The sequence below is a fragment of the Dryobates pubescens genome, chromosome Z (assembly GCF_014839835.1).
Source record: "Dryobates pubescens isolate bDryPub1 chromosome Z, bDryPub1.pri, whole genome shotgun sequence".
Taxonomy (NCBI): domain Eukaryota; kingdom Metazoa; phylum Chordata; class Aves; order Piciformes; family Picidae; genus Dryobates; species Dryobates pubescens.
The window spans coordinates 123,712,824-123,738,999 of NC_071657.1; the positions used below are offsets into that span (position 1 = coordinate 123,712,824).

General features: G+C 39.8%; 1 protein-coding gene across 2 annotated transcripts; it reads right to left on the reverse strand.

Moving 5' to 3' along the window:
* Positions 1-18,590: 18,590 nt before the first annotated feature.
* On the reverse strand, positions 18,591-24,139 carry LSMEM1 (leucine rich single-pass membrane protein 1). 2 transcript variants are annotated; one of them, XM_009907274.2, is made up of 3 exons: positions 23,880-24,139; positions 19,875-20,012; positions 18,591-18,878 (listed from the first exon to the last, which is right to left on the reverse strand). In XM_009907274.2, exons 1-3 carry the CDS (start codon positions 24,004-24,006, stop codon positions 18,670-18,672), a joined length of 474 nt encoding a protein of 157 aa, XP_009905576.1. In that variant the 5' UTR covers positions 24,007-24,139; the 3' UTR covers positions 18,591-18,669. The 2 variants fall into 2 exon arrangements, with proteins under 2 accessions (XP_009905576.1, XP_054034115.1); XM_054178140.1 differs by having other exon boundaries at positions 19,875-20,015.
* Between the last annotated feature and the right edge of the window lie 2,037 nt (positions 24,140-26,176).

Sequence of the window (26,176 nt, forward strand, 5' to 3'; positions counted from 1 at the left end):
GTGGTATATTAATTTAATACTATAATCAGATTATTTTAAAATATCTGTAAAGTATAATTCAAGTAACCAAATATACTCACACATACTTCTTTTCTTTCTTCCATAAAAAAGTAGAGGGGAGGGATTGTACTGAAAACTGTTTCCTTCTAGCCCTATGCAGATTTGTTCATTACAGAAAAACTAGTGACTATGCTTTGTTCTCTAGACTACAAACACAGGAATCTTTGGCCTGATTTATAAATATACTTCAAAGCCACACTATTATTATTTTTTTTAATGTATGAAAATAAGTAAGAGGGAAAATATACTAAAAATTTCTCAAGTATTCCAATGTAGAGGTGTTTTTTTAATTAAAATTAGCATATATTAAATGTAAACACAGAAAAATTATGTTTACACACAAGTAGGAAAAAAGGTTTCTAATTCTGCAGCCTCAGGAAGATTTTGCTAGAAACAGAAGGTAACTCCAAACAGAAAAAAATGTCAGCATAATAACCATTGTTTGCTACTAAACAGACTTACATTTTTCTCATACAGACCAAGAAGTGTGGGGGAGAGCTGATGCATCTGCTAAGATGGCCATGAATTCTAATGGATTTCTTAATGTGATTAACCACTCCAGACCTCTACCAGAAAAATACAAGATTTCTATTTTTTCCTGAATATTTTTGTCCTTTTAATAAAGGAATATAAAGGATACTGGGAAACAACCAGGGATCAGGTCCTAAGATTACTGGTTAGGCATCCAATAAAATGTAGAAAATGTAGAGAGTGATTGCCCATTGGAATGGGCTGCCCAAGGAGGTGGTGGAGTCACCATCACTGGAGGTGTTTAGGAGGAGACTTGATAGGGTGCTTGGTTGCATGGTTTAGTTGATTAGGTGGTATTGGATGATAGGTTGGACACAATGATCTTGAGGGTCTCTTCCAACCTGGTTTGTTCTATTGTAAAACAATATGAAAGGTTGCATTCTATTCTCCTTGCTTACAAAAGTGGTGTCATTGTCCAACCCCAGCTGACAAATAAGCACCACATAGCCATTCAGTCACTCCTCTTCCGTAGTGGGGTAGGGGAGAGAATTGGGAGGAAAAACCGTAAAACTTATGAGTTAAGACAGTTTAACAGGTCAGAAAATGAAGAGGAGAAACACTAAACAAGTGAAGCACAATAGAATTGCTCACCACTCACTGACAGACCCAGCCCATCCCCAGGCTGCAATACCCCATGGCCAATTTCCCTCACCCTAGTTTATACAGTAGGCATTGCATAATATGGTATGGAACAGCAATTTGGTCAATTTGGGACAGCTGCCCTTGCTGTGTCCCCTCCCAGCTTCTTGTGCACTCCCAGCCTCTGCTGGCAGAACAGTATAAGAAGCTAAAAAGTCCTTGATTTATTATAAATACTGTTTAGCAACAACTAAAGCATCAATGTGTTATCAGTGTTATTGAAGAACAGCTATACCAGCTACTAAGAACAAAATTAACTTTATCTAGCTGAAATGAACACAAATGAGATTGAACTGATGCTTTCTGCCAAAAGAATGGCAAACTGAACCTCAAATATATGTAACATGAAGATGTTTCTAGGACCTTCCTTTCTCCCTAGATCATACATATTTTACTTTACTTACATTACCCTTTTAACCTCAGCATTTCCTAAAGTGACCTGCATGCTGTGAGCATAAAACCATAATAACTCTGAGTGGTAACAATCAACACCCATTTTGCATTGGCCAAATGATTACAGCTTATACAGGGCAGTGAAGAATAGACCTTGTTTTATATTACACATAATTAAGGCCTTCACAAATTTTCTGGAGTGAAAACAAACTCACCCTTGCTTATTAGTAGACAGCAAACTCTTTCAGCTGCAGTCCCTGTTCTCAAATCCAGTCTTTCCATAGACACTGAAAACACAATGCCCATGTCCAAAACTGTAGTCAGTGGAAGTATTTGAGGAAGAACAGCTTCAACCTGGACAGTTACCATCTTACTGTCACTGAAGTCAGAGTACATCAAAAAGGAAGCAGCTCTGGTTTTAAAGGAGAGTGTTTCCTTATGACATTTGTCAGGAAGCAGGCTGTGATAACAAAAACTGAAGTCCCATTGAAGTGAACAATTTGCATCCAGACTAAGGTTAGTCAGAATACTGGATATGCATGACACTTGCAGACCCTTCAAACTGCCAGTTTAGAAATAGTTGGCACAGAAAAAATGATAAAAATATAAAACTGAATCAGCTACTTTCATTTGTGTGTTGTTTAAAATTCAAAAGGCATTCCTAGGCTTACAGTGATTGAGCTCCTTAGTTATTTCTACATAAAAAGGCAGAGATGGAAAAACACTATAAAGCAATAACCTGCAGCGAAGTTGTCCTTAAACGCATTCATTTTCTCTCTTCTGTAACAGTTCACATACTGTGACTGACTCAACGTCCTACTCTAATATAAATACACTTTATCATTTGTAGTCAATAAAGCATAATGCAATTTTGGATAAAAATCCCATAATAGCAAAACAACAATTTATTTATTTTTTTTAAAGGAGATTTAAAAAGTAGGATCTGTTTCTGCCTGCCCTATTAAAAATAAAAACAGAATAAAAAGACAAAACAGTACTTCATCTCCTTTTCAGGACATTCAATATACAACTCATTCATAGATAATGGTGGATATTCCCAACCTTTAAAAATCTTTCTGGAATAATGTCTGGCAAAATATCAATAAATTGGAAGCCTAAAACTACATTCCCAAGTGAGGTTTTAGGATGCTAAAATATTCTCCACAGCACTGAACATTATAATAGATTTTTTTCCACAGTCTCTGAATTTCAAAACAGCAGGGAAAGGGCAAAGGTTCGAACTTCAGATCTGAAGAATGCTTTTATTTATATGATCAAAATATTTTTTATTATTGTAGCTTTTCCAAAAATCACATCAAAAGTGACTTGGAGGCCTTCCAGGACTTGAAGCCTTTGCAAAATATTTTTAATCAGGTACACTTAAAATGTACTGCAAAGTTTAAGTCTGTTCACATGATGAAAACTCCTGCTTATCCCACTTTTGCTCTGAAGAGTGAATGATGCTGGTATCCCAGATGACAGCTGATAGTGCTTAAACCAATTTGGATTGCAATTGCTCTGTTCCTGCGTTTCACATGCTTGTCCCAGTAATAGTCATTCTTCATTTCACCTTTTCTGTCAGACCCATTTTGTTTCTCCCTCTCCTGCTAATGCTATTCTTTTTTAATATTCCTCATGGCATAGGGCATCTTTAGACACTGTAAATGTGGCCAAGGACACTGATCCAGAATACTATTCAGACCTTCCCTCAGCATCTCTGAGGCCTGAGTTTTATGGGGCAAGCCTAGAAACTTTACTCTCTGCTGCTGCTAGGTACCAGAGATCTATGATTCTGGCCACTGCAACCTCTGTACCCACCCAGGGAAACACAGACCAGGGCAGACAAATCCAAATTAACTTATTTGGCTTCATGAGGTCTGAAGACCACACGAAACTGAGTGCTATCTCCACAGGGCTACAGGTAATCTGCACAAAGGAACATTCTCCATCATTTTTTTGTTCAAGCTGGATACTGCATACCGTGAGTATTTCCTGACTCAAGATATAAGACTCAAAAAGAACATATAAACAAGCAGCCTAGAGCATTGCTAATAGGATATAGGCAAGCCAACTCCAACTTCATTCCTAATCAAGTCTTTTTATGAATGCTGCCTCGACTGACATTTTCCTGTGTGATTTAGGGAATTCAGTATTTTAGGCAGAGCTAACATTCCTAGGAGCCACAGAAAGAACAGATCCAGCTTCGGTCACTGGGGAAGTTTCCCAGATTCTCCACAGATATATCTGAACCTAGATCTAGACACAACCAGGTAAAAAATTCTGAAGCTAATGACAAAACTCCATTAGGGAAAAGCATTACCTGAAGGAAGCAATGCACTCAGGTGAGTACAAGTTTTAACTAACTCAGATGTAAGGAAATTAAAAAATAAATATTCTCAGCACCATGAAAAATTACAGAAGGCTTGATGCAATCTTGCACTCTCTATTTAAGCAACTGATATCAGTAGCTACATCTTTTCTGTCTTTCCATGATAGAGCTTACACAATAGCAGTCTACACAAAAAGGTTTCAGATTACTGTTGGCATTGGTTGAGAATTAATAGAATAAGCCAGAAAATCCAATGACTTACCTCTAAACAGGTTAAAGTCATCCTCACTATTTGCAAGTACAGGTGTTCCTCTGCCTTTGCATAGTGATAAGACCAGGAGGGCTGTTACTTTACAAGGTGGGGGGGGGGGGGGGTGTGGGTTAGTTATTCAAATTGGCTTCACAGTAGGAAGAAAGCTGACAGAAATTAGAAGAGGAGCTATTTTCAGTACAAGAGTAGGTGAAATTATTTCCTGTAGTCATTAATTTGAGAAGCCTGGCAAGAGAGTTATGGCATTCTGAACCTTGAAATACAAGAAAATTGTTCCTATAACAGGTTCAGTCTGCAGTTTCCCATTATGAATTAAATTCAGTGTCAGACATAACCGTTAGCACTTGGAATTTGTCTCACGCTTACCAAGCAATCTTTCAGACTAGTGTGAAATTGCCCCATTGGATAGAAGCAATTTTTTCATAAAAATGAAATGTGACCACTTTTTCTAAAAATGTGCATTAAATATTATGTTTGCACCAACTCGCTCCTCTGGATTTTTTAATCTGTTTTTGTAACTTTTGCAACTGTATCTGTAAGATCAAAGACTTTTTTGGATGACTAAGAGCTTTCCTTTTATATGTTTAAGATGAGTGTGGTGAATTTGGAGTTTGCATGTGAACATTTGCATATGCCCGTATGCAAGCATCTGTCTGTGTGTAACACATAGCAAAAGAATATTCAGGTTGTCATTTCAGGTGTTCAGAAACTAGAAAAGGCTAGAATGAAAGATGCCAATGAATCAACATTGTTTCTCTTAACCAGAAGTAAAAGTACAATAGATATTTTTTTTCTTGTTTTAAATGTTATTTCTGCAGTTCCCAAAGCACTGAAACACTCTACACAGACACATATCTAGTAATTCCACTTATGCACTCACTCTTAACTAAGCCAGCCTCTCAGAACACATAGACACACAAACAGTACAATTATATCATCATCATCATTAGTAGTATTTGCTACTTACCCATTTCATTTCATACTGTTATCTCTCACATACACACTCTTATAGGTGTTACCATTTTCTGTTTCAACCATAGGTAACCATTTAGAATGTAAGATTTAAGAAAGTAGAATTAAGTAGCCTTTTCACTGTCTACTGTTTCTTTGCTCATTTCCTTATTTCATAGCACAGAGGAGAAATTTCTCTTTTGCCCCAGTGGTATATATTACAAAAATCACAGGTCTGAAGCAGCCAGCCAGGGTGACTATCACACTCTAATATATACTTTTCCTCTCAGTGATGCATCAATCTAAAGACTGCTTCACTAAAACCCTGTCATATATATAAGAATTAATAATGTCAATGAATGTGAATAAATAGAATCACACGATAACTTGGATTGGAAGAGGTCTCAGGAGGACTATAGTTCAAACTTCTGCTCAAAGTAAGGTCATCAGTGAGCTCAGACCAAGTTACTCAAGGATTTATCCAGTTGTTTGTGAACAATTTCCAAGGCTAAGATAGTAGAACCTTACCAAGCAGTCTGTCTTCATGGGGTGGTGAGGGGAGAGAATGTACCTTATATGCAGTCAGAATCCCTCTGACTTAATTTGTATTCCTTGTCTCTCACCCTTCTACCATGCAGTACTTTGAAAAGTTTCTCTTCTTGATACCTTCTCCCACAGGTACTGGCAAAGGTGCCATATGGGTATCCCTATAGCTATCTCTTCTCCATACCAAAGGAGCCCCCTTCCCTTTGCTCCAGGCAGGTGCTCCAGCCACTGACTGTCCTAGTGGCCTGCTGAACTTGCACTACTGTATGAGGGTCCTTGTAACTGGGAAGACTGACACTGGATGCAGCATGTGGGTGTGGTCTAACAAGTGATGAGTAAGCCTACATTAGGCTTTAAAGAGAAGTTACGTAATAAGGAGTGCAAATGTTTCCACATATGCTCTCTGATTTACAGAAGAAACTGTGAGCCCCATAAGTATAAAGCCATTACTTGGAACTGAGTTTGCCCTGAACCCTGAGATTACAATGACATCATGGCAACTACTATCACAGACACAGAAGGTTGTCTCCTCTGCAGCCAAATGCCCAATTCAAACAGCTGTGAGAATCTGACTTAAAACTACCTAGTGTGGGCTCTCAGAGAAATTTAACTGTTACAAATACAATATTCATCACAGATTTGCCCCTGTGCTGCTTACTGTTTCGGGTGAGCACTGCAATCTAATACAGACATTGCTACAAGTGTACCCAAGCCAGCTGAGCCAAGAAAATTTAGTGTTAATATATTCCATTTTTATGATAGGAAGCATTTCCAAATGAAGCAGTACTTCACCAGGACTGTTAATTGACAAGTTAGTTGAAGAGAAGTACTGTAACTTCTGCATTTTAATATTATTGTCCTGGCTGGAAGTCTGAACAGAGAATAGTTTGGATTGCTAATGTGCTTCTGTGTAACAGAAACCTCTAAAATAACCTTTATATAAGTGATACTATGTTTTAGAGGGCGAATGATAACATTGCAAAATGAGAGACCTAAAATTAGGTGTAACATTTAATGAATAATGGATTTTTGGAATTTATTAGAGCATATCTGTGGAATGCAGAGCTTCTATTCCTTATACTTAGGCAGGACAGAAAAAATAAAAAGGGCTGTCTTCAGTTCTTTAAAAAACATAACTTTTTGAATGACACACCAGAAATCAAATTAAAAAGGAATAACCACTTCCTTTATTAGCATTTCCACTGCAATGTTATTTGCTGTGGTTATCAGTGGTCCATAAAAAACCCAGGATAAAGAACAAAACTTTTAATCAATAGGAGGAAAGTAACCTATTTATAGGTATATCCAAGTATTGCTAGCTAACTTGACATTTTCTCATTGCTATAGCACTGCATTCCAGTTCTGATCTGGACTGTAGCCAGCATACTTGTTTGGTCAAATTTCAGTTGAGCAGCAACCAAAATATTAATCTGAAAACACCCCCAGAAAACATGTATCAGCTTCAGTACTCACTCAAGTATATGAATGGCTAATTAATGGAGGAGTATTTTACACTAGTCTCAGAATAACCATGGTGTGCTCCATTACTTTTTGGCAATCAGGCTGGAGACAAGTGTAACCAGGTTTCCTGGCACAATCACTTTACCCACAGAAAGAACAGATGATGAAGAGGCTTCTTAAAGTAAGTAGACTTGAACAGACCTTCTTCTGGTTACTGTTACCAGTGTTGAAGTTCATGGACATTCTCTAAAAGGGTGCTAATAAGTTCTCTGTTTTGTTTCTACTTGGCTGTGAATTTCTTGTTCAGTTTGAATTTCTTGACAGTGCCTGGCTGCATTAACTGCATAGTAGACCTTAATTTTGTAATACATTAAGTATCATAAAGGCACCAAAATGACCCTCATATAGGAAAAACTGGGGTCACATGTACATGTATACATGTAGATAGATATAGATAGATATGTATGGGTTTATATATATATATAAAGAAACCTTGCTATTTCTAGTATTTGTTGTAAGTATTTTTAATTCTTTAGCCAACTAGCAACTTCCCAGATCTCTCTGTGTTGCATAGCATGAGGTTTATGGGATGAAGAAGGACAACTACCCAGTGGCTGTTTCTTGTGTACAAATCTCTTAACAGCAGAGGTAAGATGACCCATTAGTATGGTAGGTGGCACAGAGCATTCCCATTCTATTGTTCTGAATACAGGGATGTAGAGGCAAGCTTGTCATTTGACAATTGTCAGCTGCCATTTATCCTATCAGCAGCAATGTTGAAGGTCAATTTTAACTGAAGGTGATACATACATTAAAGATTGTGAAAGCAGAAAGAAAAATGCTTTGATGATTTAGAATGGACAAATGTAACAGCTGCTATAATTTAGAGAAAAGGTCTAATTCCTATATACTGGTCAAAACATTTACCTAAGATTGATTGAAATCCAGTCCATGGCTGGACAAAGTAGTGGAAGCAGCAGAAATAAGACTGATACTGCCACAGCTAAGTCCGAGAATCCAGTCAGTAATAGTGCTCAAATGAAAATATGCATCTGGCACTGGCACTATCTGGCTACACAGTTACCAGGGATGAAGCCAATGTAGTTCTGCACAGCTTCCCTGCTTGCAGCATCACACTGCATAACCAGTGTCAGAAATTGCTGTCTGGCTCTAGAAGGGAAGGAGAGAGGTAGATAAGAAGGGGAACTGTGCAGAGACAAGTAATTTTGAAGATGGCACAGGAAAATTTGCTGATTGCACCCAGAAAGAGCAAGTATCAAAGCTATTACACAGATAGGTGAGGTATCCATGCAACATCTAGTCTGAGATCAGAGAGGCAAGCTGAAGAGAAAACACAGATGGCAAGATCGTATTCCCTGGCAACAATATGAAGGAGTTGCTGCGACCTTCATTGGCAGGACCAGAAGAGCACACATTAGCTGCAACTCATTAACTGAAAGTTCATTCCAGTCTTTTGCAGAATTCAGCCATTTCACAGACTCGTAGAACCATTGAGGTTGGAAAAGATGTTTAAGATTGAGTCCAACCATAACCCGACTACCATGGCCGTTAAACTGTCACATGTACATGCTTCTTGAACACTTCCTCAGAAGGCGACCACCACCTCCCTGGGCTACCTATTCCAATGCCTCACCACTCTCAGTAAAGACATTCTCCCTAATATCCAATCTAAACCTCCCCTGGCACGGCTCAAATCCATTTCCTCCTGTCCTTGGGAGTTCCTTGGGAGAAGAGACCAACACCAGCGTCACTACAATCTCTTTTCAGGTAGTTGTAGGGAGCAATAAGATTTATTGTATCCTGTTCCATAAATAAGGGGAAAACTCACTATCTAGATGACAGCCTTTCTCCATTGTTTAATTTTTTATCTTTTTTTTCAAAATAGTGTGTTGATGACTTCTTTCTGTGGGGTGAATTGTTACTGAAATCACAGCCATGAATCCCGGTGAAAAGAGCAGGTCCACAACATCTGTGAAAACAGTGTACAAGACAGCTGCTTTCCTCTTAAAACATGAATTATATGTCAAGCATGGCTTGGGAGTAGCTTTGAAGAAAGAAGCGTGGAATAAAGACAGCAGCAATTGTCTGTTGGTGCTCTATCAGAAGAAGCAAGGGGGGGTGTAAATCCTTGCTCCTTCTGTGATATTGACACCGGAGCATGTGCTTTGTTTTTGCTGTTCCAGCCATGAATTGCGCCAAGCACAACAGAAAACTGTGCCATTTTCAAATCTGTTGTTAAATAATTGATCGTTTTGCTGCCACCATGAGGACACCTTCAGAAACAATGCTTACTTGGCAGCGACTCCTGGGCTGTGGGAGATCCAGGAGGAATGCTAATTAACATCACTAATTTAAAAAAAAAAAAAAATCTATTTTGGCAGTTGGAGATAAATAAATGCATGAGAGATTTGTTTCCTGAGTTCCTATAGTCTGAAATTGCAGACGACAGTCCTCCTGCATAGGGTGAGAGAATTCATTTAGGTTAAATTATCCTTTCATTTCCTTTTCTAAAACATCAGAAAACCTCCTTAACTGACACTTTTGCCTTTGTGTCAGGGATAGCATTAAGAATAATTTTCTGTGATTGTCTCTTCGACAGGCAGAGAACTCATTTTAATCGATACATGGTAAGCTGTTATTACAGCTATTTTCTATCTTAATTCAGCCTGCCCTTCATAATTAGTGGGCTTTTTCCCGTTTTTCAAAAGCTCTGGATGGTGGCGGGTTTCCACCACCTAGTGGAAAAAGCCCGTATCGTCTCCTGACAAGCTTTGCTCAGATTTTTCTACAGTGGCAGGTTCAAAACTTCCCGTTGCATGTATTGCCAAAGTAGTTTTCTTCATACCATGCACTGGAGAATTGTGCTCAAGTGCATACAGCTCTCCTTGAAGGACTCAGACATTATATACTCCACAAAGCCATACATCTCGATATATAGGGATTGCAGGTATGTTTCAGTTCAGCAATTTGTAATGTGAAAGGGTAACCAGAAAGCTTATAAAACCATAATGTGCTGGGTTACAGCCATCCTGGGGGAGGGCTGTGAGAGCCCTGCTTCCCCAGGGGACAAAAGAAACCTGATCCAGGTGAACAGAGAGGAACTTGGTGTCCCCCTCCCAGGAGGAGGGGTCCCCCAGGGTCGAAGGTGGCCTATTCAACTCCCCCTTCCTGTCCAGCAAGCCTATAAAAAGGAAGATGCTGTGGCCATTTGCTCTCTTTGCTCCTGCCTCGCCTGTTTGAAAGGACCAACAGCCACTGCTGGCCTCCTGGCTCTGCCACGTGGTCGGGCCCGATCTCCCTGCCGCGTCCATGTTTCTCTAAAGGACTGAAATCCACATACAAGGCCATCCAAATTTGGTTTTGTATATTTTCCTATTCATCCTTATTCCTTACCCTTGGAAATCCTCCCTCTTATTGCTATGTATATATATAGTTAAAAAATATACTTCTCCTACTTCTAAACCAACTCCAGATTATTTTTTGGTAGATTTACCTCCTTCTCTTTTCACCTACCCATTTTTTTTCCTTTCTCTCCTTTTTCCTTATCAGGGGAAAGGAGGGTAGCAGGTGAGGAATTCTCAGGTTTTGCTACCATCTGAGCTCTTAAACTCCAGTTAAGGCTCAAACCACTAGACATAAGAAGACCTGCCAATGAACGTCACTACTTCCCAGTAGCCCATGTGCTTTGCAGGGAGCCCCAGTCCCCACTCAGTGGTACAGTGCAGTGCAAACTGCACCAAAACCCACCACACTCGTTCAGGCAACATTCTGTGTCAGGATGCTCTGCACTTTTGCTGCCAAGACTGAAATGCCAGCTTCCAGGAAGGAGGTTAAACAAAGGCAGTTGGAAATGCTACAATTACCACCTTTTCACCTCTTCCTGTTGCTGCCAGGAAAGTCTCTAGCCCTTGCAGACCTATGGAGCATCCTCTTCCTTCCCACCTGTCTCAAAGCAAGCAAGATGACTCCTTCAAACTCAGAAAGGAACACACTACTTTTCAGATCCAGTTTTGAATAAGAAATGCCAGAGTTAAGAACAACAGGATTGTCCAGGTAGAATAATCCTGAGAAAAACCCTCTGCCTGTTGAACCCGATAGGATTTTTCCTATTATTTTCCCAGGGGGAAGGGGAGGAACAGGGATAACATTTTTAAAAGATGCCATTACCTGGTTCTCATCACTAGATGACTCACAGTACTTACTTGATCCTTATAATGCCTCTTTTAAATCAGGAAAACACTACTAACTCCACACCTGGAGATGTACAGCTCAGGGAGATGAAGGTGTAGATTTACAAAAGGCACTTAGTCACCTTTAGGTGGCACAGAGATCCTGAGAGTTCCTTTTCCTGTTTGGTTATCTTCCTAATCCTTTGGACTGAGTTCCAGGATATAAAGGTTTGGGGTTTGTTCCAGCACCTTACATCCAGCTAGCTGCCACTTCTTTCATCTGTGCTTCGAAGTAAGAATTTAAAAACTCCAGCTAATTTTCTATGTAAAGGAAGCATGCAAACATCTTTGCAGCAGAAAATTACCCTCTCCTGGCAATGCTGATCAGATAACATCCAGTTCACAGCTAAGGTCCTGCCAGGATTTAGAAATGAGCTCTTTGCACATCTTTCTCTCCTACAGTGCCAATCTGCTCAGTTTTCAGAGCACATCCGATGAATCATTGTCTATCCGGGATGAAAAAGGCAATAGTAGTGCTACTGTCCCTTCTCCCACTTTGTCCAGTAGCTCACTGAGTAGCTGCTCAGCTCTCCTGTGGCAGGCTTAAGCAGATTTCAGCTATTGTTTCCTGTTTCCCAGGTGAGGGCTATAGCTCTTAAATGACAAGGCATTTAAATATAGCTCTCAGTGTCACTAGTTAAATTTGTACCATTTACATGGAAAAAGAAAAAAAACAAATTTGAGAAAGGAAAGGTTTTGCATAAGTGTATTGGTAGTTAGGAATTTCATGTAAGATGATGTTTATGCAGGAGGAATAGGGCCATCTAATGCATGAGTAGCTGGCAAGAAATTAACAGCAAGTGGGAATTATAGTCCCTGGTATTCATAAAAGAATCCCCCAAACAGGCAACTTAATTAGAAATTAGAAGCTCCATTGCTTATTTAGAGACCTAACAATGCACTAGAGCTAAGCTATACTCACAAGATGCTAGAAACTACCATAAAGACTTTTTACTTAGTCAAGGACACCTGGAGCTGGGAAAGAGAACATAGATAGAAAGTTTTCCAAATAGGTTATTGCATGCCAAATAATGGTATTAGTGCTCGCTATTTGTAAGGATGGAAAACTGTATCAACTGTTTGGGAAGGGCATGTTTAGCTTCAAATTAGTCTGTGTAAAACTCAAAAAATAACAAAATGTGCAGCCTGTAGTCTTTTACATAGAAACAGGATTCTGCACTCAGATGAACACAATCATGACAATATCTGTTACAAATAAGACTCTGAATTTTCTGGCAAGATGGATAGCTAAACCAACAATAAATACCAGCCAAAATTCCTTAGAAACCAGAATGACAGCTTTAAGGAGACAGGCTACTCTAGTTAGTTTTGAAATGTTTTTAACTGCAGCAGGTTACAATTGTTCAGAAAAGACAAATCAGACAGTGGTAGCTGTCCTTGTGAGGACCAAGCCCAGACCAGAGATCCCCACCTGCCAAAGGAAATCTGAGTACAGAGTAGACTGCATTCTCTCAGTGATGAGAGGCCTGACCCATTCTGAATAGGTCCAGTTCACTTGGGAGTATTTAACTGCTCCTATCAAGAGCATGAAGAGGCAGTTTACTGGCAAATTTGAGATGGTAGATATTGCACAGTAACATCAGCTAGTGTAGCTACTTCAGTAGAGAAATTTTCAGTAAAGAAATTTGAGCCACAAATCCTAGATTCTTACAAAAAAGAAAATGTTGGTCTGTAAGGCATAACTGAGGATGTTTATTGAAAAAAATGGCTTCATCTTTACTAGCCTTGCAGAGTATCGGGATGAGTTAAGTGGCATAACAAATTCTCCAACTCAAAATGACTGAACAGATCACACATGTAAAATTGTCCTTTGCATTATAGTAATTTTCAAGAGGGCCTACATCACCTCTAAATCAATGCATATGCCTAACCCTTGTCAAAGTAGTGATTTAAGCATATGCCTCCATGTCAATGACTGTCTAATTGGCCTATCAGTAGATTTTCCATCAGTGTATGAATGGCCTTTCTAGTCACTGGTAAAATGTCATTTCATCACAGGTCTGAAAGTAGATAAAATTATGCTGAACAGACTAGTGAAATACAAGCCAACCACCTCTCAGAAAACACTGTCCCAGCTCCCAGGCTTGGTAAATTCCATGTGCTGAGCACAGGGCTCCCTAGCTCCTGCCTCACCTGCCCCCAGGCACAGCTGCATTTCATACACCTGCAAGGGCCACTACAAACTATTTCCTAGGAACGCATAGCACATGCTCCCACATGAAAATGCCCATTTCCCATTTCAGTGATGGGCTGACATTCCTCCTAGTACCGTCTCTACCCCAGCTCTAGCATGTATGTCAGCAAAGAAGACAGAAGGGAGGTTCACATTTCCTAGGGCTAACTCACTGGACACCACCGCTTCATTGATCTTCAACCTCTGGTGCAGGACTCACCTTCACACTGCTCCTTCTTTCCTTCCCCAGGGTGAGAGAGGACTAGATACTTCACCTGGGCAGTTTTTCTTCCCTATTCTCCCCAAAGCCTGCTTGTTTACAGCAAAAAGGAATGCTGACAAACTCAGGGACACGTCAAAAGACACTTACATTGCTTAATTGCTTTTTAGACTTGATTTGGTCACAAGCCCCAAGATTTACTGTTGTGGCACACAGCAGAGTAGCTTTACAGATATAGGATGATGGAATCAGCAGTGACTAAATTGTAAATGCTTAAAAGGAAAAATTACACTAGTATATTCTTATTTCTTGCTTTTTAAGTTAAAGTTTTTGATAAGTTACACTTTTGCCTAACCTTCTTGTTCTTTCTCCATGTGTAGGCCTGGCAAGTACATGACTTTCATCAAAACAGCAATAAGCATCTAAAAACTCATTAAAAAGGCATAACTGCAGCCCTGTGAGGGGGTGGTGGTAAGTGGAGCAGGAAGAAGAAAAGAGCCATCGAAGAAAAGTGAGGTTTTTCTGAGGGTAGACTGCACACCAGTACCCTTTTGACTTAATCTTGTAGAGGCATGTCATTTATCTTCACTCTTGACACTTCTGTGCTACTGTCTGCGTCTGTATGCGCATCCCTGCACTGTGCCGCAGCTCCCGCCATGCCCAGGCGCCTGACCGCTGCCTCAATCTAAATCTGGATCACTCTGATGCAATCAATGCTGCCCGTTTTTTCTATTCCCTGGTCCCTCCACCAGACGGCCCCGCCCTGCCCGCCTTCCGCCAGTCGCCGGGCGCGTCCCCGGCAGCTGCGGGCAGAGCCGGCGGCCGCCAGGGGTCGCCCTTGGCCGCCAGGGGTCGCCCTTGGCCGCCAGGGGTCGCCCTTGGCCGCCAGGGGTCGCCCTTGGCCGCCAGGGGTCGCCCTTGGCCGCCAGGGGTCGCCCTTGGCCGCCAGGGGTCGCCCTTGGCCGCCAGGGGTCGCCCTTGGCCGCCAGGGGTCGCCCTTGGCCGCCAGGGGTCGCCCTTGGCCGCCAGGGGTCGCCCTTGGCCGCCAGGGGTCGCCCTTGGCCGCCAGGGGTCGCCCTTGGCCGCCAGGGGTCGCCCTTGGCCATGCTGGCCCGCACGGACGCGATGCACAAGACGGAGACCGCGGCGCGTCAGCAGTGAAGCATTAGAGCCGGGAAGAGAGCGCTGGTGGGCTCCGGGCACTGAGTGCTAGGAAATAGAGCTGCAGTTCGTAGGGGTAGTGTTCTGGTTTTCTTCGGCCTTCCTTTACAAGGGGGTCTCAAACTTTAATATCTGGGAGATGTTTGTAGTATTAACACACAAAAAGATACCTGCAGTGCTCGGGGTCTGCTCGGGCGCTGAGAATACAGAAATAGAACGGTGACGATTTTCAACGGGCATGTCGGGACTGACCAGGGGTTGCTCGTTCCCTCTGCCGAGGTGCTTGAATAAAGACCTTAAAGTACCTGCTCAAGCTGGAGACAGCTTCCTAGGGAACAGATGAGAACGTGAAGAGCGTTAAGGAAGAGCTTTCAGAGGCAGAGGGCTGTTTCCTCTTTTATCAGTTTATCTTGGTGCCTTGTTCTGACCACCGTTCCTCGAGGAGGAGTCCTGAATGAGTCAGACTTTATTTATAGGTGCTGAATCCGCTCACCTGATTCCATTTGCCTGCTATACACTTCAGCAAGCTGACTCACTTGCTGTCAATAGCTGCAGGTTGTTGGATGAAGTGAAATGTATTTCCAAACTGCCCCAAAATGCTAGGATCACAGGGGGCTCTCTTTTAATCACTTATCCATATCAAGCAAGAAATAGAACCCAAGAGCTGCCACCCAGCCACACCAGACACACCAATCTGAAAAGAATCTTACGCCTGAGCATCTACAAGGAGCACTTCTAAGAAAACTTTCCTTCCACTCCAAAACAGCTTGGTTGACATTGTGGTTTGGTTTGTGTTTTGTTGTGGTTTTGTTTGATTGTTGGTTGGCTGGTTGGTTTGGGGTGTTTTTTTTTGGTGGTGGTTAGGTGTTTTTATTTTTCTTTGCTTGGTTGGTTTTGGGTTTGGTTTGGTTTGTTAAATCTATTAATAACATTAAAAAGTCTGTGTTTGTTGTTTACAGGTAGCAGACTTTTCCTCCGTTATCTAGGTGTTTAAGCTTGCTCCGGGATGTGAAGTCAGTCACTGATGATGCAGAAAAATAGTTACAATCTGAGTCACACCTTCTGTTGAAAAACCAATTAAATATTCTTTTTTATCACCTATACATTTACCCATATGATTTTGAGTACTCAAGGGGAGGTCTTCTGAAGAAAATGCTTCAGTCTTCCTTTCAGGGGGTGGGGGGGGTGGGGGGGCAGGAAAGGCACTATTGGAAGTTAATGAAGTAGCCATGACCTTTTGCTGAGGAACAAGGGGTGCCTGTGGGTTTCAAAATTTCCTGTCACCTTGTAGACAAACACTGTTTTCCAAAGTCAGTTATGCGGTGAAGAAGTTACTAAGATCAAATGAGCAGTACAGAACTTGAAAAGCAAACCCGTAATTATTAATAGATTTTTAAATTGGCAGGCAATCGATTTTAAATTGTCCTTTCACCCTTGTGTGTAAGGAAGCTAGCCTCATAGTGATAAATTAGCAGGAGTCCTGTGCTGTGACTTTTTTCTGCTGGAAGGTTCTCATTACCATTCAGGGGTTTTGCTGGCTCATCAGTGAATCGTGGACAGCATTTCAATTGCTGAAGTGTGGCCCAGAAACCAGAGAAACAATAGAAAACAGCATCTATAAAAACCTTTTCTTGATTTGTAAGATTCTTTGTGATATCGAATAGGACTAACCTCTTTGGCTATAGTGCTCCTGTTCCTTATGCATCCCAGAGGAAGTGGCAGGACATTCAGCCCCTCTGTCCCTCTCTTTAAACTTCTATATTCCAGTTAATCTCCCAGGAAAATAAGAACAGTAACATGTAGTGGACTGAACGTGCTGTTTTTCTTAATTGAAGAGAACAGTTCCCTTAATCCTGGTAGCACTGGGCTGTGATCTAAGAGTTTGATCCGACTTCCATGATTTGCCAACATTTTCCAAGATTAATTACACTAGCAACCTAAAAGAAGATCAAGTTAAGCATCTTTAGCTAGATTTTTAGTTACTAGTCAAAACATAAATCCAATTTTTAGTTGCTATTTGGCATTTGTTTTATCTAGATGTTGCTTAATCAGAGTTCTAATCAGAAGTGGTTACAATTTTGTTTGTCAAAACAAACATTTCCAAAACACTGGAGTACATTGTTTTGCTGCCATTTCCAATGGGGTAGATTCTGAATCTCAGGAATAGAAATTCCAGTTAGAAATGGTGAAACAAATAAGAAAACTTGTAATTTGTGATCTGAAAATGAATATTTGCGGATGTGTAATTTTACTATATTATGCTTTGGTAGAATGAAAATAAATTTTGATCTTCAAAGACTTCAAAACCCCATGAAACAGGATTTTGTTCTTCAGCTAATTCTAGTTCTGACAATACTCCTTCTGTTTTGTTCAACATTGTTCCATTGCTCATTTTGCAAATACTTTGACACTGCATTCAGTGTTCCTGAACAGTCTGGATTGTGTACAACACACAGCACCATCACCACTGAGAGCATGGGGCCTAACAAAACTTGTGACAGTCATTTTGCCACCTCTCTTTCTCTTTTTCCAGGTTCAGAATACACACATCATTATTGGTTTTCACCTGTGTTTATGTTTAGCTTTGTGTTGTTACTAGTGAATAAAGCACACGAGCTGAACTCATAGTGGAGTTTTGTCATTGAGGCACCCACAAGAGAGACAGCAATAGCTACCCAAACATGGATTTATTGTAACCAAAATTACAGGTGCTTCTTCTGACACAATTAAATTACAAGTTTGGATGTCAGTTTGGAATATACTACTGCACAACCAATTAAGCTTTGATGAATACTGTTTCTAGAAAGATGAACCAAAATGCTTGCACACTCACTAATGAAGGGGAAGTAAGACAATAGGACACCTACTTTCAGTTAACACAAATCAGGGCTGAATGTCCTAGAATTGTCATATAGTTTTACATGGGGAAATGGGTCTAGGGAACTGAGTCTAGTAACTCAGTATTTGATGGCAGTTTCTGGGTGAAGGCCAGGTGTCTTTTATAAAGTGATGCCAGGAAAATGCTACATGTACTTCTGCTCTTCTCTGTAGTTGCTGGTGGCCACTGTCAGAGAAGGAACAAGTGAAATCTGTCATGTTATGAAAGAGTTTGCATTTATTCATTTGGTTTGGAGATTGATTGTTTTTCCCCACAAAAGGAGTAGTAAGTAAATTTATTTAGAGGCATAAAAAGGAAACCCACCAAACTTCCTGGCAGAATTTGGTTTATTTGTAAGTTAGGGAATCTGATATTATCATTAAATACAAGTAATATAGAAGCAAACACAAAATTTGTTCCAAAGAAACAGGAGAATGATGAAGTGAAAAAGGTCATGCTGGAATCGTGTGAATAGAAATCATTATTTTCTGTAATCATCCACTTACATTTAAAGTAAAACTAAGCCCTTAGCTCTGCAATTTACAATGCATAGAGACTCTGGAACTATTGCCCAAAATTGTTGACAATTTGTTGTTTATTGCCAATTGTTTATTGGGCTAAGTTTTCAAAATCTATATTCACATAAAACAAGGTAAAACGTTACTTTCTAATATATTTCATTCCACTGGCTTTTCCAGTGCTCCTGTGATCATATCAGAATGTCTAAGTAACCTGTGTGCCATATGTGAGTACATGAATATGCTGAATTTCATTCCAAAGAAGATCTATTCTTCAGGGACTGTCGGCTCAGCATGAGTAAAGAGGTAATCATGGAGAACAGGAGACTGCGTGAAGAGGTATCTCTTGTTTTCCTTAATTCCTGACCAATTTAGATGCTTTAATAACATGTTGTGCATTTTCTTAAGGTCTTCTATGTTCTTCTTTTCAAATATTAGTCTGCTTGATATTTGGTCCAACTTGCTTCTAGTTTGAACTTGAAAAGGAAAGTGTATCACGTTAAATTGGCAACACGTAAGTCAAAACCATCATGAACCTGTCTTTCCTGTGGGAGTTTGCAGTTTGGAGTTTGAGTAAAAATATTAAACAGGAAAACAATTGCAGAACCTAATAGTTACACACCTGGCAGAGTTACCTGCTCACTACATGCTTGAATTGAACTGTTTTGGTTTAGTGCAGCATAATAAAATAAAAAATTGCTCAGAGAAAACTTTTCATCCTCAGGGGTGTACTTATTCCATTGGTATTCACAGGAAAATGTCTTATTTAAGGTCTCCAAGATGGTATGACTGGGCCTGTACTTTTCTAAAAGTTCAATTCTGAAACACAGCAGACTACAGCCACATCACTGGATCTCCCAAAGCATTTAGATTAAGGGAAACACAGCTGTAGCCATGTGTTTAGCTAAGTTAGCCCAACTAGTCCAGGTGAAGCAGAACAGTGATTTTATCTACAGACTCGGTGCTACCTGTCAATTCTGATATATCTTATCTCAATTTTCAAGATTTTTCTTAGTCCTAAACCAATTTCCAGTCAGTACTTAGCTGGCAACCTTCAAGCCTTCCTTCAAGATAGCCTGATTTAAGTGTTAGACTGGGTGTCATCCCAGTATCAGTGGAATGACACCAATACTGAATTTTATCTGAAAAGGAATGGAAGGCACATTGTCAAAGTATGTCACTGTCATACAGTCATCTTTAAAATTGAACTTAATTTCCAGTCAGCATTTTAAGCAACACAATATAACCCTGCTGAGCTAAATTTTTCACAACTGTTGAAGCACACAAAGTCTTTGTGGCAAGGGTAAAATAGTGTTGTTTAGCTCAGAGAGTAGACACCTGTGCTTTTCCACTCAGGACCAAGATCCACTGCCCATAACCTGCCAAAGCTTTTGACCATGCAAATACAGCAGTAGCATGTTGTAATTTATCATGATGCATTTCAGCAAAGAACTACTCTTTAGTTTACTTACTTATTAAGAATATTACAAATGAAACAAGGGCCAAACTGATGATCAAAGTCAGAATAAATGTGACGAAGAACAGATTCTGGTTCCTTATGTTGCTCCCTGCTGTGTTTTCTCCAATACCATCACTGTTCTCTTCCTCATCTGCTATGAGATGACAAATAATTAGTGATCAAGTTCGTTAAGATTGGTTAGGATAAACATGACAAAATGCTTCTGGCTTTGTGACATGATGCGCAATATGTCATAATTTTAGCCTACAAATTTTATTTTGTGATATTTCATGAGAAGGAAAGAAACCAACTTTATGGGCTGTGGCCGTTTCACGCTGTGCCTTTAAGGAAGGGGCACACTGGCTAAATGTTTGTAAAATATTTTGGTATTCTAAACGAATTTCATTGGTAGGATTGTGGGAGGAGAGATTGGACCCGGGGGAGCTGGGAACTTTCTCTCAGTCTTCCTTCCTTCGCTGTCCCTTTTGGCTGGATCTGCTTCTGGGATTCTGGCCAACTAAGATAAGATACTAACTCCCTGTGCAAGGCCTTTATTCTTTTCCTGCCCTGTTAACCGTCCTCGTCTCTTCTTCTACCTCTTTTGGGGGAGAAGGGAGGTAGGGGGTTGAAGGGGGCACAGGGGGAAGCCCCCTCTGTGGGGGGTCTGATTTCTGGTTGAGTTCATTTGCTGTATATTCCTGTATATATTGTAAAATACCTGTGTTTGTTGTGTTGCATCTAATCTGTTTCCTTGTAAAATATAATCTCATTTTCTCCGACTGGGTTTAGCCGTGGTCTCTTTCTCAGTGGGGGAGGGAAAGCAGAGCCTTTCCTTTCAAACCACCACATGGGCTCAGCTTGAATTTGGAAGTATTAAGAGTAATACATCTGTAATAGTTGCTGGAACATATTCAACAACAATGTTTCTGCTGTTGAAATACACTGATTTGTTGAAGTTGATCTGTTTTATAGTTCCAAGTTCTGTGGCTCAGTTTTACATGTACAAAAGTTGACATTTTAATCAGAAGGCTTGCTAAGGACACATGAATGGACACAACTTTTTCAAAAGAAAAGAGAGAAAAATTCATGCTGAAAACCTCGGTATAGATCTATCTCACACATTCATCCTCTAGATTTGCTTCTTGGTTTGTTTGATGATAAAAGTATCCCTGGGATGATTAATTTACTGAAGCAAGCAGCTCAGTTAATCTCCTGACATTGGACAGAATGAATGTAGGCCTCAACTTTTTCTCTTAAAACTAATGTTTTCAATATCATTATTCCTCTTTAGGGTTTGTTGGTTTCATTCCAGTAAAAAAAATTATATATATCTATATCTATCTCCTCCCAAATTTTCCAAAGCTGAATAGATTCTCACATGGACTACATATGTTGTTCTTCAAGCACATAAAGAATGAAGGGGGGAAAAAAGGACAGGTAGTTGCTATGCTGTCCTCAAAGCAGCAAGACTAGCCAGTTTATTACTTTTTCTAGAATGTGTTACATATAGGGAAAGGCAGTAGTTTCTTTCATAGAAACAGTTGTGAGCAAATGAGAGGTGGCAAGTGAACACCAATAGGAAATTCAAGTGATTATAAAAATCCCCAAAACTTACCATTCTTGAGTCAGATTTGTTTAATCCCAAGTTTGCATACTACTTTAATGACGTACTAAGGTTTAGGTTTATTGTATGTTGTATTGTATGTTATTGCAAGCTCATTTTGGTGTCAGTCTCATGCATACTAAAATTGCATGCAAATTACTGTAATTTCTCCTGTAATTGCTATCTTGCCAAAGGGAGAGTAGTATGTGAATCTGTGAAAAAATCTATTTCTAGTTGCTGTTCTTGTTTTAGCTGGTAGAAATCAGTAAGATCTTTGCAACTGAGCCTGTAGTGATAAAGGTGAGGGGAGGCTGCATACTCCATTACAGCGCTTTAATTATGAACCAAGCTGGCGCTAAGCAATTCACTGAGCTAGTAGATCATCTCTGGGAGTATCTCTGCTTTTCTTTATTGCAATTATCATACTCCTGCCTGCAGGTAAGCTGAAATCTTTTAATATGTGTGGTTTGGGGTTTTATTTTTATTTTCTTAGCATTCATAATAAATGCATCTTATACTAAGTGACTGCACGAATATTGCTTTCTAGTCAGAGTAATAAGGATGAAGAGGGCCTGCTCCTGCTATCTCATGCTTACTAAGATATCAGCAGAGGTCTCAACAGTGATATGTTCTTGCTTTGCCTAATGAATGCTTTTTACCGTTTCAGCAGGCTGAACATGCCAGGATGCAGCGTTGTGAGGAATCAGTGAACACACATTCTTGTCAAACTGCAAATGGTGGGACCGTTTCATCATCTAAAACATAAAGCAGCATGGCTGCTACTACAGCAATCAGAAGGTATACACATTTTAAATAGGTTTTAACATGATTGCTAATGTGTTTGATTATGCCAGGTTGTATTACGCTGCTCAGCAAAAGGATCGCTGTGTACCGCAACACTCTTGAAACAGGATTTTTAAACCAAATTGGGCATCTGCCTATGCTACTAATAGATCATTCACAGATCAGAAATTGAAAAACATTCCACAGGTCTCACTGATTTTCTGGCAGGAGAATCAGAGTGTTATGATGCTAAATAAAGCAGCTAAGGACTGTGAAAAATCATTTTATGTATTTAATGGAAGTGATACCTACATAATCTCAGAGTTTAAAAAAAAATAAAATTGAAAAATGTGTATTAAAAAGAGTAGTCCTTGGAGGAGCCAAAGCACTTTGAAGACTGATGCATAAAATACATATTAAGCTGCCTTTATCTACTGCTGAAATGTAGGGAGCAGCATGCAGGTGATAGAATGGTCTATTCTATTCTATTCTATTCTATTCTGTTCCACACAACCATACGTGATCCCACAGAATCCTTTGTATTTTCCTGGAAAGTGAACAATACTAGCCAATAAAAATGACAAAAGAAAGTAAGATAGTCACAATGCAAGGAGTTCCTTGGACATTTCTCTCATTGTCTCATGTTGTACTTGAAGAAATGACAATGTAGTGATAGTCTACCTCTGAAAATTAAGTAGCTTATGTCTACCATCTCTATGTTAGAAACCAGCAGCACCCTACTTAGTTGCCTTAGGAAAAGTTAGAGGACTCAGAAACAGAAGTAATAGAAAGGCATTTAAGTTCTATAACTAAAACCATGATTAAGTTACACCCATTTGAAACTAATTTAAACATAGCTGTTGTTCTATAGCTTTTCTTCAGTCCCATTTGCTACTATAATAAGGGAAATAAAAGCAGATCCAAGTACTGTTATGTGGAATGCTACTGAAGAATTCCAGCTTCTAAGATGTTTTCAGGTCACAACTGAAATATATTATAGCTATCACTAGGTGAAAATATTCTTGTTGCCATGAGAAACGTAAGATAAAATCCCTATAAAACTAGTAGAAGTGTGTGAGCCCATATCTGAAACTCTTAGTAAAGAGAACATGTGAATTAAAATGTTTAAAAGCCTTGTGGGATATTTCAGATAACTGCTTTGAGTCCTTAGGAGATGTAACTTAAAAGGAAGAACAGAAATTCTCTGGTGTTTCTATTGCCATGTGTGAGTTTTAGTACTTAGGAAGAGGTACAATGCTAGTTATGTAGGAAGTGTATATTGAGCATTACTAGAGACATTATCTTGCAGGGATCATCTCATGAATCCCAGTGGAAATGGAAGATAAGTTCAGGCTTGACAGTAAATTCCTAGCCAAATGAAAGGATTTTCAAGAACCTGATAAATTATGTACTTAGCAGGAGCAGCTAAACCATTCGTCTGATTTGTCTAAATTACACCATTTTCAATGTTTTTCCTGTGTTTTTCAGTACAGAGCTTAACATATATCTATTCACTGGGCTGTTGGCATCAGTGATAGACAATGTGGTCAGCCTTTTCCAGTGTCATGCATGACTCTTCTGATGGCCTATTGTATGTATAGAAAACCACAGAGTATTGCCAATCATACATACCTAGAGCATGCTGGGATTCATCTGGACAAACATTTAGTTTGTTTAGGTTGTTTAAAGAATCAACTACATAAAGTTTTCCTTCTTCATGAGTATCAGGCAGATTAATTTCTAAGGAAGGCTTCTCCATTGTATCTAAAAGAAATAATATTTAAAAAGGTAAATTAAAACATGGATGTGGGAAATGGCTGGTAATGGTCAGTGTCCCATCCTAAGAAAATGCTGAGAAGCCTTAAAATACAGGAATTTGAAGGGCCAGCACCCTTACTAGACCTTGAAGGCAAGGTAGCTAAGTCCATAGCACTTGTTTATTCCTGGAGATCTTTGATGAGTGTAAGATGTCATTTCTACATTGTGTTTGTGCACATGTGTATACTTAAACATACATACACAAATGTATGTTTGTGGAGAAAGAGAACTAGCTATCTGACTGGCTCCAGCATTGATTTCAATGTTAGTTGTGTAACCCTTTTGGTCTGAATTTGGTAAGACATAGGGTGATATCCTGACCACAGTGAAAGCCAAATTTTCACTAATGCTGCCAGGAAGGATGTCAGTCAGGTCCTCTGCATTCAGCATCAAATAATTCAGAGATAAGACAGAGAAAACAGGCAAAGATGTTGCAGATAAGCAGCAAGAATATGGGTCTGCTTATACACCTTAGCATACCATTGTGAAGTTGTTATTTGTGAAAAAAGAAGTGAAAAGAGACTTCTGATGTAATTCTGCTCCACATGGATGCTAGTTTCGGACAAATTAAAGCCTGATGGCAAAGTCTTTTCTTCAGACTGACACTTCTTGCTTTGTGAAAATAACTGGATGGGGCCCAATCAGCAAAACCAGTTTCTCTGCAGAGTCTGGGTCACTCACTGAATGATGGGTTATATAAATACAGTTATGCAGGAAGATGATATATATATATAAAAAAGAGTCAATACCTGATCAGGCTGTGCTGTGAATTACATATTATTCTTTAACAGTCTTTTTAATTTTCTTTATTCTACTCTGATTCCAAAAATGTCTTTCAGAAACAAACTACAGTTCTAGCAAAAAGGAGATACAGATGGTCTAATCAGGCATTTTAGACTACCTAGGTCACTGCAAACTCCCTCTGCAATTACTAAAGAAAAGTATGTCACTGCAGCTAACATTGCTCTTATTCTAAGAGGTCGTTTTGACCTTACAGTTGCAGTCTCAATGTAGCTTTCCGTTGCTAGTGAATATAAAGAGGGAGATAAACAGGATTAGACTTGGAATCAAATACATCATACCTATTTAGTATCCTATCAAAGCTTTAAAGTTCAATTTCACCTGCCAGACATAACTTAGCACTTCACTGGATGCAAATCTCCTGTTGATGGAGGGTGTCAAGGACCTAAAGGTGATTTCTGAATGGGTTGAACTGCACTCTTGACATGCAACTCCCTCTCTACTTCTCCAAGCAATAGGCACAGCATGACCAGATTCCTACCCTAGCACTCAAATTAGAAAAAAGTAAAGTCTGAGGAATACAGGCCTGAGTGGTTTTGGAAAGACCTGTTCTTTCCCTCATCAAAGCAGATGCAGAAGACTGTAATAATTTAAATTTGAGCACACAGCTAAGTGTATACTGAGCCTCAGTAAGTCTGAAGACTAAGTGCTTCAATCACTCCTAACAATGGGGCTTGTTCTCCTGTGGGTGGGGACTGACTGGCCTATGTGTATACTTCTACATTTGCATTTAGTAGAGTGTAAGAAAAGATTACAGCTTTTTTTTCCCCCTCTGTTCAGAATTGCAAATGCAAAATACAAAGAAGGTAGGAAAGCTGGCATAGTAGTGTTTCCCCTTATCTAGCATATGTTTTCTAAGCGTATAGCATAATTTCAGAACAGATGACAGTGTCCACTGTCCTTCCCTAGAATACTGTGTGGTGCCAAGCAGCCAATCTTATGAGTCATATCCCCACTAGCATCGACTCTGCTATCTCCTCACAAGCATATCCATGGCCAGCTGCAGTTGTTATGGAGCCCTGTGTTTCAATAATGGCGTGCTCCACGTTACCACCTCATGCACAGAGGCTTTTGGTTATTTTTAGCTTCTGAAGAGACCAGCTGTTTCTCTTGGACATTTTGCTTAGTACTTCCCTACAACTTCAGGAAAGACTCTTCACCACTTGAGCTGTAATAAATGTGAGTACCTTCAGTTCATTAATATTACAAATTATATGCCTTCTGCATTCATTATTATTTAAAGCAGATTTTCTCACTGTGCATGCAACCACAGTGGAGAAAGTCTTTATTACATTTGTTTGATTCCATTG

What these genes read in the sequence shown, in the direction of transcription:
- LSMEM1 (XM_054178140.1), bottom strand. Translation starts at nt 24,006, where the DNA reads ATGGAGAAGCCTTCCTTAGAAATTAATCTGCCTGATACTCATGAAGAA. An exon ending in TGAATCCCAGCATGCTCTAG is followed by an intron (nt 20,016 to 23,879) that starts GTATGTATGATT and finishes GTCATCTCATAG; the next exon opens with CAGATGAGGAAGAGAACAGT. An exon ending in ATTTGTAATATTCTTAATAA is followed by an intron (nt 18,879 to 19,874) that starts GTAAGTAAACTA and finishes TTCCTTTTCAAG; the next exon opens with TTCAAACTAGAAGCAAGTTG.